Below are 14,010 nucleotides of genomic sequence, written 5' to 3'. Positions count from 1 at the left end.
GGTCTTCGGTACTCTTTCCCCTCCCCTGCACTTACTGCTTTTCCCATTTGGAAGTGTTTGTTAATATCCAAAATGCTAAGTTGTTTACATTTAGGAGCCTGAAATAGACGACACTCTTTGTTAGGGGAACAGACTACAAAGAAATTCCAGTACCTACAAAAAATGAAACTAATAGGAGTTACAATGCAATTAAGGTGGCATTTATAACAATTTATTTTCAGAAAAAACAGTTAAAAATTGGGATAAATTTACATGGTTTCAGTTTGGAAATCTTATTTTTCTTTTTATATTAAAATGGGCAAAAGCATCCACTCACCTGTGACAGATGGACAACAGAAAGAAGTATTCACACTAGCTTTCAAGCTCTTGCTCTTTTTCTTGCTAAAGTACATACATTCACAAACCAGCAGCTGTGAGAGTGTAGCTGTGGGTTGTATGGTTGTGTGTGTCAATGTGTGTACTTATGCTGGGAAAAGAGTAAAAGCCCGCAAGCTAGTGTGAGTACTGTTTTCTATTACAGATGCCTGTGTTCCTCTCATCAGTCCATTATAGGTGAGTGATTGCTCTTTTCCTGTTTTTAGTTGCAGTTCTTTAATTTCTGTATTTACTTTCAATGTTACCATTTTTATTTCATGTTCTGCAAGCATGTAGTGTACTTTTGTTTTACATTCATACTGGAGGCACTGCAGTCTTTTGTAAAACTGATGGTTCACATCAAGAACATTTTCTTTCCTTGGACACAAATCTGATACTGCAGGTTTTATAGTGCTCCTGGCTCACATGTTACACATCTGTAATTAGATGTTATTTTCAGTTCAAAGCACACAATGCATTGCTGTCACACTTAGCTTACTGCAGGTTGTTGTTGTTTTTTTCAGCAATAAATATTTTTTGACGGTGCAGGTGTTTGAAAGGGACACCCTTTTCTGCTTATTTTCCTCAATCTTTACAATAACATCTTCAGTGATATATGCTGTGTATCTGCAAGGCACAGTTAATATCTGTGGTCGAAGTGTGATAATATTCTCAATAGCTGATTTTAGCAGTGTTACCAAGCATGTTTTTAGCTAATTTAGATCAACACTGAACCTCATTCTACTAATCTAAGATTACTGTTCCACAACAGAATGGACTGTTGAACTGAATTCAGTTGCGGAACTAAGGTCAAAATGACATTTATACAATCAACTGTTTGTGCCGATCTTAGTTTTCACACATTACGAGATTCATAGCAGTGACTTAATGATTCATCTATTGTAAGCATGCAAAATTCTTATGACTAGAAAGATTATGGGGTTCTATAAGGCTCAATCTTAGGTTCACGTTTAGATTCCAAGTGGGAAAAATATATCTAAAAACAAAGATCATGAGACTTACCAAACAAAAGCGCTGGCAGGTCGATAGACACACAAACAAACACAAACATACACACAAAATTCTAGCTTTCGCAACCAACGGTTGCTTCGTCAGGAACACGTGTTTGTTGGTAATGAGGATCACCCTGTGGCTAAACATGCCTTGGTGCATGGCCAGCACATCTTGGCACAGTGTTACACCGTCCGGGTTATCTGGATACTTCCCACTAACACCAACCTGTCAGAACTCCGGAGATGGGAACTTGCCCTTCAGTATATCCTCTCTTCTCATTATCCGCCAGCCCTCAACCTCCGCTAATTTCAAGTTGCCGCCGCTTATACCTCACCTGTCTTTCAACAACATCTTTGCCTCTTTACTTCCGCCTCGACTGACATCTCTGCCCAAACTCTTGGCCTTTACAAATGTCTGCTTGTGTCTGTGTAGGTTCGTATGAGCAGTTGCCAGTGGGCTCGTGCGCATGCGCAGAGCTGAATTCGCGTATGAGCAGTGCCTTCCTCCCGCTTCTGGCTACTTGGAGCGTGGCTGTTTGGTGTACGAGCAGTAGCAGCAAGTAGCCAGAAGCTACCCGGAAAAATTTTCCTGGCGCGCCCAAGCTGCCAGATTCGCGCATGCGCAGAGCAAGCTGAGTTATAGTGGGGGGTCCTTCCTCACGTGACCCGTGGCCGAAGCTAAGTAGGCAAATTTGGTCAGTAGTTTTGAACTAAATATTTTGTTTCAAATATAATGACAGCTGTAGCAGAATTTTATAGATCTGCCTTCTGTAAAAGTGTTTTTAGATCACAAGGCACTTGTCTCGTACTTCCTCTGGGCCTGAAGTTATATCTTAATTTGTGTTTACGTCTTAAATTTATATAATGCCATTCTATGCTAAATTTTAGACTGGCAGCATAACATATTTTATCGTTTTGACTCCCCACATGGCTTCATATTTATTCCTAGAGTAGAATATAAACTGTCAGTTGTACAGTTTCTTTGCCTCATAGACAACCATGTTAATTTTTTCACATTTTGAAATAGTCATGAAATTTATTGTCCTTTCTTCCGGTGTAAGCTACACAAGAAACTCTCTCTTTTTTTGTTGCAAGTAATTTGTATGTTGCAAGTAATTTGTATTCCATCCTAGTAGCTTTTTGAAGTGATGTGTAGATGTAAACGTGTTGGAAATGCTACATAACAACATTGCAGAGCACGAATTAAAAAAAAAAAAATCTGTCAAAAATTTTATGGTACTTCGAGCTGTGGAGTCTAATTTTGAAATGACTCAAAAGCCAAGAACGGATTCCTTATTTGCATCCTTTATCTGTGTGGGCTATGATAAAACAATTGCTCTAAGTACAATTCAGTATGTCCTCTCAACAACATGTCGCACGGGCGGCGAGGCTACACATGGTCACATGATGCCCCACCAGAAATACGACGAAAAGCGTATGAGCAGAGCAAGCACCAAGTACAGGCTGTGTACGTCATCGTAGCTGCGCATGCGCAGTACAGCCTGTTGTCTGGCGCATTCTGGTAACTGCACAAACAAACCTTGTATGTGCGGATGGATATGTGTGTGTGTGCGAGTGTATACCCGTCCTTTTTTCCTCCTAAGGTAAGTCTTCCCACTCCCGGGATTGGGATGACTCCTTACCCTCTCCCTTAAAACCCACATCCTTTCGTCTTTCCCTCTCTTTCCCTCTTTCCTGACGAAGCAACCGTTGGTTGCGAAAGCTAGAATTTTGTGTGTATGTTTGTGTTTGTTTGTGTGTCTATCGACCTGCCAGCGCTTTTGTTTGGTAAGTCTCATCATCTTTGTTTTTAGATATATTTTTCCCACGTGGAATGTTTCCCTCTATTATATTCATATCATTAATTTGAACCCAACAATTACGTTTGTTACTGTCATTGTTGCATTTCGAAATCTTTTCTGTCGTATTATTTTCTCTTTCTGTTTTGGCCAGTAGTTTCACTTTGTATTCCCTTCTCCTTTTTACCGTAATCTACTATACAATTTTATCCCGCCGATATATACTCAATAATACGTAATACGTAATAATACGTAACCCACTTCCAAACCATAACCAAAAAAATTTGTTTCCGCTTTCAACAGTACCACTGCTATAAAATCCACCGTTTCTAGTTCACAAACAGTTCCTTTCACCTATTAAACGACCATTTCGGCTAGTTCTAATAACTTTTGCTTTATTTCCATTTCCGTTTTTCTCACATCACTTATCATTTTTAGCCGCTTCCCACAGAATTTAACGTCATTATTTCTCCGTCAGACAATTGTTAACCTCATTTTCATAATCTGCCACCACAAAACCACTCCTTTTAATACATTTACACGTAGTTTTTTCGAAATTTTCCCGAATTTCTCCACCCTTTAACGTGTTTTGGCAGCAACACAACCACCTAACCTTTATGCACGTCGTCGTCTACCAACCCAAGTTCACCACAGGATCAACATAGCCCAGCTTTAACCAACACTTTTTCACCTTTTTTCACACCAGATCTCCAGTTGCTTTCTAGTACACCTTATCTCTCCCCATATATTTTTATTTTCATATTCATTTCAGCCTCATGTTACACTTTCCACCTTCTAATACCATGTCGCCCTCACAACACCCCCACAATGGCCTCATTAAGTTTTATTTACATTCCCTCCGCAAACATGCCTTCACCCTAGCCAGATTACACTCCCATATTTTATTTTCTCAGGCTTGTCTGACATTTGGCATTACCCCCAAAGGCCTCATACTTAAAGTTCCGATCTCTGGCTGCAACCCTTCTTTCCATCAGTCCCTATACCAGTTCCAAACTGAACAATCCATTGCCCTCACCCACCTAATCCTTCACCTACACATCAACTTAGTCAATGAACACACCCGTCAACGCCTATCCTTAATAAAAGTCCTTAATCTTTCCTCTCCCACATCCACACCAGCTGTTCAGAGCATCCTCCTACAGGCCAACCACAAATAAGAACAGCATGCCACCCTCCACCTCAAAAAACTATCCAATCTCCTGGTTTCCCACCTCCGGAAAGGCAACTCACTCACCATTCACAACCTTTCCAGCAAACCTCAACCTCCTCTCATTGCACACAAACCCAGTCTCTCCCATCTACTCAATCTCCCACTTCCAGCTCCACTCCCTCCAAAACCTCAAAATTCCAATCAACACAATATGGAACCACAACAACCTAATTCAGTAGTTAACCTTTCCTCCAAACCTCTCTCCCAATCCGAAACCTCTGTCCTATCCAAAGGCCTCACCTTCAGCCCCACTCCCAGATTCAACCAAACAGCCCTCGTCAAAGATTTACTGTCCTACTCTCTTACACTCTGCTGGAAATAACACTTTGCCACGAAGAAAAATGATCCTAATCCTACTCCCAATGATCCAACTCCCCAGGACACTATCCAAATTGAACCCTGCCTGGAACAGTTCCGTCCTCCGTCGCAGCGGGACCCACCTCCTCTTCCTCAAAATCACCCTCTCCAAACCTTCCAGGAATTTCTCACTTCCAGCCTTGCATCTCAATCCTTCTTAAAAAACCTTAATCCTACTCCCAACATCACCACTGCTGAAGCCCAGGCTATCCGTGATCTGAAGGCTGACCGATCCATCGTCATTCTTCCGGCGGACAAGGGTTCGACGACCGTGGTACTTGATCGTCGGGAGTATGTGGCTGAGGGACTGCGTCAGCTTTCACACAACACCACATACAAAGTCTGCCAAGGTAATCCCATTCCTGATATCCAGGCGGAGCTTCAATGAATCCTCAGAACCTTAGGCCCCCTGCAAAACCTTTCACCTGACTCAATCAACCTCCTGACCCCACCGACACCCCGCACCCCTACCTTCTACCTTCTTCCTAAAATCCACAAACCCAATCATCCCGGCCACCCCATTGTAGCTGGTTACCATGCCCCCACAGAACGTATCTCTGCCTACGTAGGTCAACACATTCAACCCATTACATGCAGTCTCCCATCCTTCATCAAAGACACCAACCACTTTCTCGAACGCCTGGAATCCTTACCCAATCTGTTACCCCCGGAAACCATCCTTGTAACCATTGATGCCACTTCCTTACACACAAATATTCCGCACGTCAATGGCCTCGCTGCGATGGAGCATTTCCTTTCACGCCGATCACCTGCCACCCTACCTAAAACCTCTTTCCTCATTACCTTAGCCAGCTTCATCCTGACCCACAACTTCTTCACTTTTGAAGGCCAGACATACCAACAATTAAAGGGAACAGCCATGGGTACCAGGATGGCCCCCTCGTACGCCAACCTATTCATGGGTCGCCTAGAGGAAGCCTTCTTGGTTACCCAGGCCTGCCAACCCAAAGTTTGGTACAGATTTATTGATGACATCTTCATGATCTGGACTCACAGTGAAGAACAACTCCAGAATTTCCTCTCCAACCTCAACTCCTTTGGTTCCATCAGATTCACCTGGTCCTACTCCAAATCCCACGCCACTTTCCTTGACGTTGACCTCCATCTGTCCAATGGCCAGCTTCACACGTCCGTCCACATCATACCCACCAACAAGCAACAGTACCTGCATTATGACAGCTGCCACCCATTCCACATCAAACGGTCCCTTCCCTACAGCCTAGGTCTTCATGGCAAACGAATCTGCTCCAGTCCGGAATCCCTGAACCATTACACCAACAACCTGACACCAGCTTTCGCATCCCGCAACTACCCTCCCGACCTGGTACAGAAGCAAATAACCAGAGCCACTTCCTCATCCCCTCAAACCCAAAACCTCCCACAGAAGAACCACAAAAGTGCCCCACTTGTGACAGGATACTTTCCGGGACTGGACCAGACTCTGAATATGGCTCTCCAGCAGGGAAACGACTTCCTCAAATCCTGCCCCGAAATAAGATCCATCCTTCATGAAATCCTCCCCACTCCACCAAGAGTGTCTTTCCGCCGTCCACCTAACCTTCGGAACCTGTTAGTTCATCCCTATGATATCCCCAAACCACCTTCCCTACCCTCTGGCTCCTATCCTTGTAACCGCCCCCGATGTAAAACCTGTCCCATGCACCCTCCCACCACCACCTACTCCAGTCCTGTAACCCGGAAGGTGTACACGATCAAAGGCAGAGCCACGTGTGAAAGCACCCACGTGATTTACCAACTGACCTGCCTACACTGTGATGCATTCTATGTGGGAATGACTAGCAACAAACTGTCCATTCGCATGAATGGACACAGGCAGACAGTGTTTGTTGGTAATGAGGATCACCCTGTGGCTAAACATGCCTTGGTGCACGACCAGCACATCTTGGCACAGTGTTACACCGTCCGGGTTATCTGGATACTTCCCACCAACACCAACCTATCCGAACTCCGGAGATGGGAACTTGCTCTTCAATATATCCTCTCTTCCCATTACCCACCAGGCCTCAATCTCCGCTAATTTCAAGTTGCCGCCACTCATACCTCACCTGTCATTCAACAACATCTTTGCCTCTGCACTTCCGCCTCGACTGACATCACTGCCCAAACTCTTTGTCTTTAAATATGTCTGCTTGTGTCTGTATGTGTGGATGGATGTGTGTGTGTGTGTGTGTGTGTGTGTGTGTGTGTGTGTGTGTGTGTGTGGGTGTGCGTGAGTGTATACCCGTCCTTTTTTCTCCCTAAGGTAAGTCTTTCCGCTCCGGGGATTGGAATGACTCCTTACCCTCTCCCTAAAACCCACATCCTTTCGTCTTTCCCTCTCCTTCCCTCTTTCCTGACGAAGCAACCGTTTGTTGCGAAAGCTTGAATTTTGTGTGTTTGTTTGTGTGTGTATCAACCTGCCAGCGCTTTTGTTTGGTAAGTCTCTCTTGGCCCAAACTCTTTGACTTTAAATATGTCTGCTTGTGTCTGTATGTGTGGATGGATATGTGCGTGTGTGCGAGTGTATACCTGTCCTTTTTTCCCCCTAAGGTAAGTCTTTCCGCTCCCGGGATTGGAATGACTCCTTACCCTCTCCCTTAAAACCCACTTCCTTTCGTCTTCCCCTCTCCTTCCCTCTTTCCTGATGAGGCAACAGTTTGTTGCGAAAGCTTGAATTTTGTGTGTATGTTTGTGTTTGTTTGTGTGTCTATCGACCTGCCAGCGCTTTTGTTCGGTAAGTCACCTCATCTTTGTTTTATATATATAAAAATGAGCTTTCTACCTAAAGCAGAACTTGTTGTTTTCACAGATGGTGCTAGTTTTGTAATCGATCAAACCATACATATAGCAACAGAAGAAATGGCAAATCATGTTTTTAAAAGTATTATTGAGTAGTTTTCAGCAAATGCTCTTTCTTTAAATTTCAAAAAGATGCAACATATTAAGCTTTTCAGTACAGGGGTACAGTATTACACCAATGATAGGTGTAACACGTGGTGAGGGGGTATTAAACAGGGTGGTAACTTCAAAAATTTTAGGTTCCATATTGATGAGAATTTAAACTAGCAAAAATGCCTTTTTGGGACTCCCGAAGCAACTTGGTTCAGCTACATTTTCACTTCCAGTAATTGCAAATCTTGTGTAGAGAGAAAGCAATAAATTGACATATTTGTGTATTTTAATTGAATGATGTTCTAAAGAAAGTGCTCTTTACTGCAAAACAAGCTGTAAGAATAAATGTGGTGCTTACCAATGATCATTTTGTAGACATCTGTCTAGGTAGGCCTTTTGACTTATGCCTCAAAGTATATTTATTTCCCAATGAATTTGGTTGTAAATAATCCACTGTATTTCAAAAAGAACTATGCTGTAGATAATTACAATAGCAGAAGGAAAAATGACATTAGTTATTCCACATTAAAATTGTCTTTGCCACAAAAGGGATGCACAGTGCTGCCACCTATTGTGTTGGAATTACTAATTCACATCTGTATTTAAAAAACAGAAATAAAAAAAAAACACACACTTGTAAATGCTCAGCATATAGCCATATTCCCATATGAATATGTAAGAAGAGCTGTCAGTAAAAGCACTGCCCTGAAAGGCAAAGTTTTGGGTTCTTGTACCAGCCTAACAAAGTAGGTTTCAGTAAATTGTTTATTTGATGGCAGAAGGAATGAAGTTATCAGGGAAAAAAATCACCTGGGCTGTAACTAGGCCATTTCTTAGTTGTATCCTGTTTTACAGGAAGGTGACACACGAGTTACTGAAATGGCACACCAGTGGATAGACTTAAATCACCCTGTAATGCCACATGAAATTATTATTATTATTTCCAGTAATGCTAATATTACAACGTATGCAGGAGAACTTTGGTGAATCTTGGAAAGTAGGAAAATATACTGGCTGAATTGGAATTTAGAGGACGTCTTGTGCATAAATGGCTGTTTGTGAAAGACAAGGATCTGGGTTTGAGTGCCAGTCCATACTCACAGTTTTGATATTGCAATTACCTCTACTACCGCTGCTGTTGACATCTGCCAAGTTACACAGACTGAGAGAAGTTGGGTAAATGTGCGTGGAATTTTTTTTTTTTTAGGGACTTGGTCTATGATAAATTAGCTTTGGCTCACGTGATGACACACAACCTGATGAATTAATTAAATAAAGATAGTGACAATATTAGAAAAGGATAGATTGCTTCTTGCTGTATAGAGGAGACATCGAGTCAGGCAGCCACAACAAAAGACTGCTACACACTTGGGCTTTTGGCCAAAAGGCCTTCTCCTAAAGTAGAAAACAAACAAACACACACACACACACACACACACACACAAAGCACAACTCGCACACATGAATGGTCACTATCTCTGGCAACTGAGGCCGGACTGCATACAACATCTGGGCCCAATGGGAGAAGCAATCTGTGGTTGGGGTGCAGGGGAGGGGGGAGGGGAGGGGGTTGTAAGGTGAAGACGGGATTGGGGAGTGGGGGGAATAGCAGGGTAGGGATGGGGGAAGGTGTAGTGCTGCTTGTGGGAGTATACAGGGGACATAATGGGTATGTTTGCAGTTAGGAGGCTTGAGGGAAGGATGGTGGAAGGAGAGAAGTAGAGAAGGGGAAGAAGACTAGTGGGTGCATTGGTGGAGCAGAAGTCTGTGTAGCACTTGAGTATTTTCTTTAGGTACAGTCACTGGCAATAATCAGCGTCTATGACGACGAACAGAGTTCACATACTGCTTCCTTTTCACATTAGACAGTCACCATATCAGCAGTATTCATTACTCAAAGACATGTAGCAACATAAAAGATTTACAAAATCTTTTGCCACACTTTTATAGCTGAGAACAAAGTACAGTCTATCATAAGTAATTTATCAAACATACTGCAGCTGACATACTTAACAATTGTGCTTCTCGTGCATACAGTAGGTAGTTTTACACATAAATTTAATTGTGTTTTCCTTAAAACTCAAACAGTGGAAAGTCCAGGAAAGAATACAGTAACTTGAACACACTGAGTTGCAGACAGGCATAATGAAAAGAATGCTAGAAATGATAAGTTTTCAGACCACATCCTTCATAATAATGAGAACACTCCTACACACTCACACAAGTCACATACACATACACATGGCCACTGTCATCTCCGGGAGTTAAGACCTTATACTCACAGATGACAGTGTGTGAAAGTATGTTTGTTTGCATGGCCATCCTCCACAGCAAGCACAGAAATATTTGTTTTGTAAATAAAACCACCTTTCTAGTTTGCCGCAACTGTAATATATTTTTCCCAGGCACATTTCGCCATTTTCTTACTCTAAGGCGTCCTCACAGTTAACATCACATTTTTATGTAAATATGTGGCAACAAACTTTAAGTAATTAATTATTTACATGAAAAATGTGATGTGAACTGTTTGATAATGTAAAAATAACAAAACTATATCTGCCTTAGAGTAAGAAAAAGGCAAAACGCATCTGGGAAAAATATATTACAGTCACAGCAAAAAAAGACAGTTTTATTTGCGAAACAATTATGAAAGTGTAAGTGTTTTTTAATTCCGATGGAGGACATAGTTATAAAGCTGGACATATACTGTATTCTTTTCATTGTGCCTATCTACAGCTCAAGTCCTCCAGTGCTATGTATTGAGTAGTTCAAATGGCTCTGAGCACTATGCGACTTAACTTCTGAGGCCATCAGTCGCCAGTTGAGTAATAATCTATCCTTTGCAGGTGGTTGTGGATTCCTTAATCCATTTCAGGCTCATGCCAGGATGATTCCTTGAACAAAGATATGAATGCGCTTTACATATAACATGTCTCTAATGACTGTTGTTGATGCAGTGTTTGACTTTAACATTCCTTGTGTCTTTCTTTCCATAAACTTGTACCCAAATTGATTTTACTGTGATCCATCAGTTGCCTAATAAATGTCTGAAAGTAGAAAAACCACTTTTAAATGTAACTTAAAATCATTTTTCCTTGCCAACTACTATTCCATGGATGAATTTCTGCTTAAAAATTGGTGGCCTGTAAGAATTTTTTAAGTGTAGTTGCATGAGCAAGGCTTAAAAATTTGTTCATTAATGTTAATACTAATTATGTTCACACATACTGTAAACTGACTCTTTCCACATTTCAATAAAAGAATCATTCAAATGATCTATGGAGCATGTAAGTAACTAACCACAGAGGATGGGTCATCTACTTATTTGTTAACAATTAGATACGCAAAACTGACCCTTACTTTATTCTTTCACTATTTCTTGTAATATATATTAAAGAGATTGAAATACTTTTGTTACCTATACATTCAAAAAACAAATTTGTGTATGCTGTGTGTACTGGATGCCATTTACTATGCTATTGCTACTACCTTTCCACCTGTTATAACCAAAACTGCTGAGAATTAAAAATTTTGAGCACTATTAACTCAGCTGTTGGCTGTTGTAAATCCAGCTCATCACATTCGTTGCTCCTGTTTGCTTCTTCCTCCTGCTCTCATTCCTTGCTTCTGCTTATTTACTTCTCCCTCCTCCCCTGGCACAATCTGTTTACCCTTCTTCCCCTTCTAAAGAAAATTTCAATCGTAAATTGGAAAATTAAATGGTTAATTGTTTTTTTTAACTTCTAAATGAGAATTTGCTTATAGTTAAGACCACTGTTATAATTTCTACCAATTTTTATGACATAGTGGCTCACACTGCACATCAATTTTAAAGGTTTCAGTTATCATTTAGAAATGTTGTTAAACATCGTGATGCAGAAATGGCTTTGACTCTGGGAAAAATGTTCACCACAGAAGAGGCATTAAAGATTGGTCTTATAGATGAAGTCGCCTCAGATGCTAAAGATGCCATTGGAAAAGCAGAAAAATTTATAGGACAATTTGCCAAAATTTCACGTAAGTAGTTCATTGAAAATGCTATAGTGATACATCAAAAAGTTTACTGAAATAAAAATTTTGCATTTGGGACTCATTAGCACTTTTTACTTGTCTTACATTTATTGTTTGTTGTGTAGCATATCTTGGAGTGTTGCAAGATGCCAGTACTTCTCTAATACAACATTTTGTTCATATTGTTTAATATGAGGACTATCCAGAAAAGAAAAGACTTACAAAAAACAGAAATTGGCTGCAGCACTGATCTTCCTTGAAGATTACAAGAAAAATGGTAACAAAGTTATCGATAGTATCGTGAGTAGGGGTCTGACTTGGAAAAGCATGTCAAGTGTGAAACAAAAACACAGTCAATGGAATGAGGACATACAAATTCTCCCAAGAAACCAAGAAAGTGTTTGCAAATGCTGTCTGAAGAAAGATTGTGGCAGCTGTGTTTTGGGACTCAAAAGGAGTTATTCTCATTTATTTCCTTGAACGTGACTCAACAGTTAGCTTGGAGAGGTATTGTCAAACACTGAAAAAGTTAAGATGGCCAATGCTAAACAAATACCAGGGAAAACATAGTGCAAAAGTTTTATTTTTTCACGACAATGCACTTCCACACAGAGCCAATCATATCTGAGAGCTCCTACAGGGTATTGGATGGGAGATATTTGATCATCCACCATCAGTCCAGATTTGGCACTGAGTGACTATCACCTCTTCCCAGCACTGAAGACATGTCTCACTCAACAATGCTTTGATACTGACATCGCACTGTGTATCATTATAAACCAGTGATTGCAATCACTGCTGGCAGATTTCTACAGAGATGGTATTGAAAAATTTGTGCAATGATGTATTAATTGCCTCACTTTGAAAAGGAGTTATTTGGAAAAATAGATTAAAAGTGTACCTTTAAAATGCATATAACAATTTTTTTCCATATTATTAATTATTTTTATTTAAAAACATTTGTTACTTTCTGGGTAGCCCTCGTACTATCTATTACTACTTTATATTTGTTATGTGTAATGAAACACGTCAAACAGAATTACGTCTTCTGTGCCAACCTGCATGAATTCTGAAAACATTAGTAATTTGAAATGAAGCTTGCACTTTTTTTCACTTCTCATCCTGGAAGCCACAGACCAAGTTATTTGTTGAATTCCAAAAAGCATTTAACTCAGTACCACAAAGGCATTTATTAATGAAACTACAGTAATGTGAGGTATCGAATAAATTATGATTGGATTGAGAATTTCGTGAAGGGGAAGATCCAGCATGTCATCTTGGATAGAGTGTCATCAACAGATGTAGAAGTAGTGTGAGGCATGTCCCAGAGAAGTGTGTTGGGCCCCTCACTATTCATGTAGTATATTAACAATCTGCTAGACAATATTAACAGTATCCTCAGACGTTTCACAGATGATGCAATCATGTATAATATGCTCTGAGAGATAAAAAAGCTGTCCAAATATTTAGTTGTAACTTCGTAATATTTCAAAGTGGTGCAAAGTTTGGCAATCCAGTTTAAATATTTAGAAATGTAAAATTTTGCACTTCGAAGAAGAAGAAGAAGAAGAAGAAGAAGAAGGGGGTGGGGGACATAGTGTCTTATGACTAAAGTATCAAGGAGCACAGTTGGAATCAGTTAACTTGCAAAAATACACAGGTGTCGGACATGAAATAGAATGATCAAATAAGTTGAGTCATAGGTCAAGCAAAGGGACAGACTTTGATTCATGTGCAAGATACTGGGAAAATTCAATCCATCTGCATTGTGGATTACATTCAAAACACTTGTGTAACACATCCCAGAATATTGCTCAAGTATGTGGGACCAGGGCTATTGAAAGTTTACAAAGAAGAGCAGAGGTATAGTCACAGGTTTGTTTGACCCGTTGGAGAGCATCAGAGAGACGTTGAAAAAGCTGAATTGGCAGGTGCAACTATCCCACGAAAGCCTACTGTAAAAATTTCAAGAAACAGTGTAAAAGTAAGGAATCTAGGAATATACTACACCACCGTATGTATTGTCCAATAGGGACCGTAAAGAAAAGACAAGACGAGACAGTTAACACTCGAGCCAACACTCCGATTTTCATAAAACAAGCATGCGGCATACTTTGTACATGTGTAAAGAATAGGTGTCTGTTACGAAGGTAAACATGTATGAGCAAATTCACAGTTTGACCTTAGTTTAGTTAAACAATGATAAAATAAACTAATATCAGCTAAATCACTGTTTAATTAAATGATAATAAAATAAACTTTTATTACATCATACTGTTGCTGCGTACAAATGTTACCCGACAATAATGATGACATTAAACAATGCATTTCC

The 14,010-nt window shown here is 40.4% G+C and overlaps 1 protein-coding gene across 1 annotated transcript in view; it reads left to right on the top strand.

The window, feature by feature from the left end:
- The window catches only part of LOC124787848 (enoyl-CoA delta isomerase 1, mitochondrial-like), a 72,960-nt gene that overhangs the window by 49,755 nt on the left and 9,195 nt on the right, over window positions 1-14,010 (top strand). The window contains exon 6 of the mRNA XM_047254801.1: window positions 11,503-11,684. Coding sequence (XP_047110757.1) covers window positions 11,503-11,684 — 182 coding nt within the window. The remainder of the gene's footprint in view (window positions 1-11,502; window positions 11,685-14,010) is intronic.

Source organism: Schistocerca piceifrons, chromosome 3, assembly GCF_021461385.2.
Source record: "Schistocerca piceifrons isolate TAMUIC-IGC-003096 chromosome 3, iqSchPice1.1, whole genome shotgun sequence".
NCBI lineage: Eukaryota > Metazoa > Arthropoda > Insecta > Orthoptera > Acrididae > Schistocerca > Schistocerca piceifrons.
Note: the sequence above shows the minus strand (reverse complement) of the source record. Positions and strands in the feature narration are given on the sequence as shown.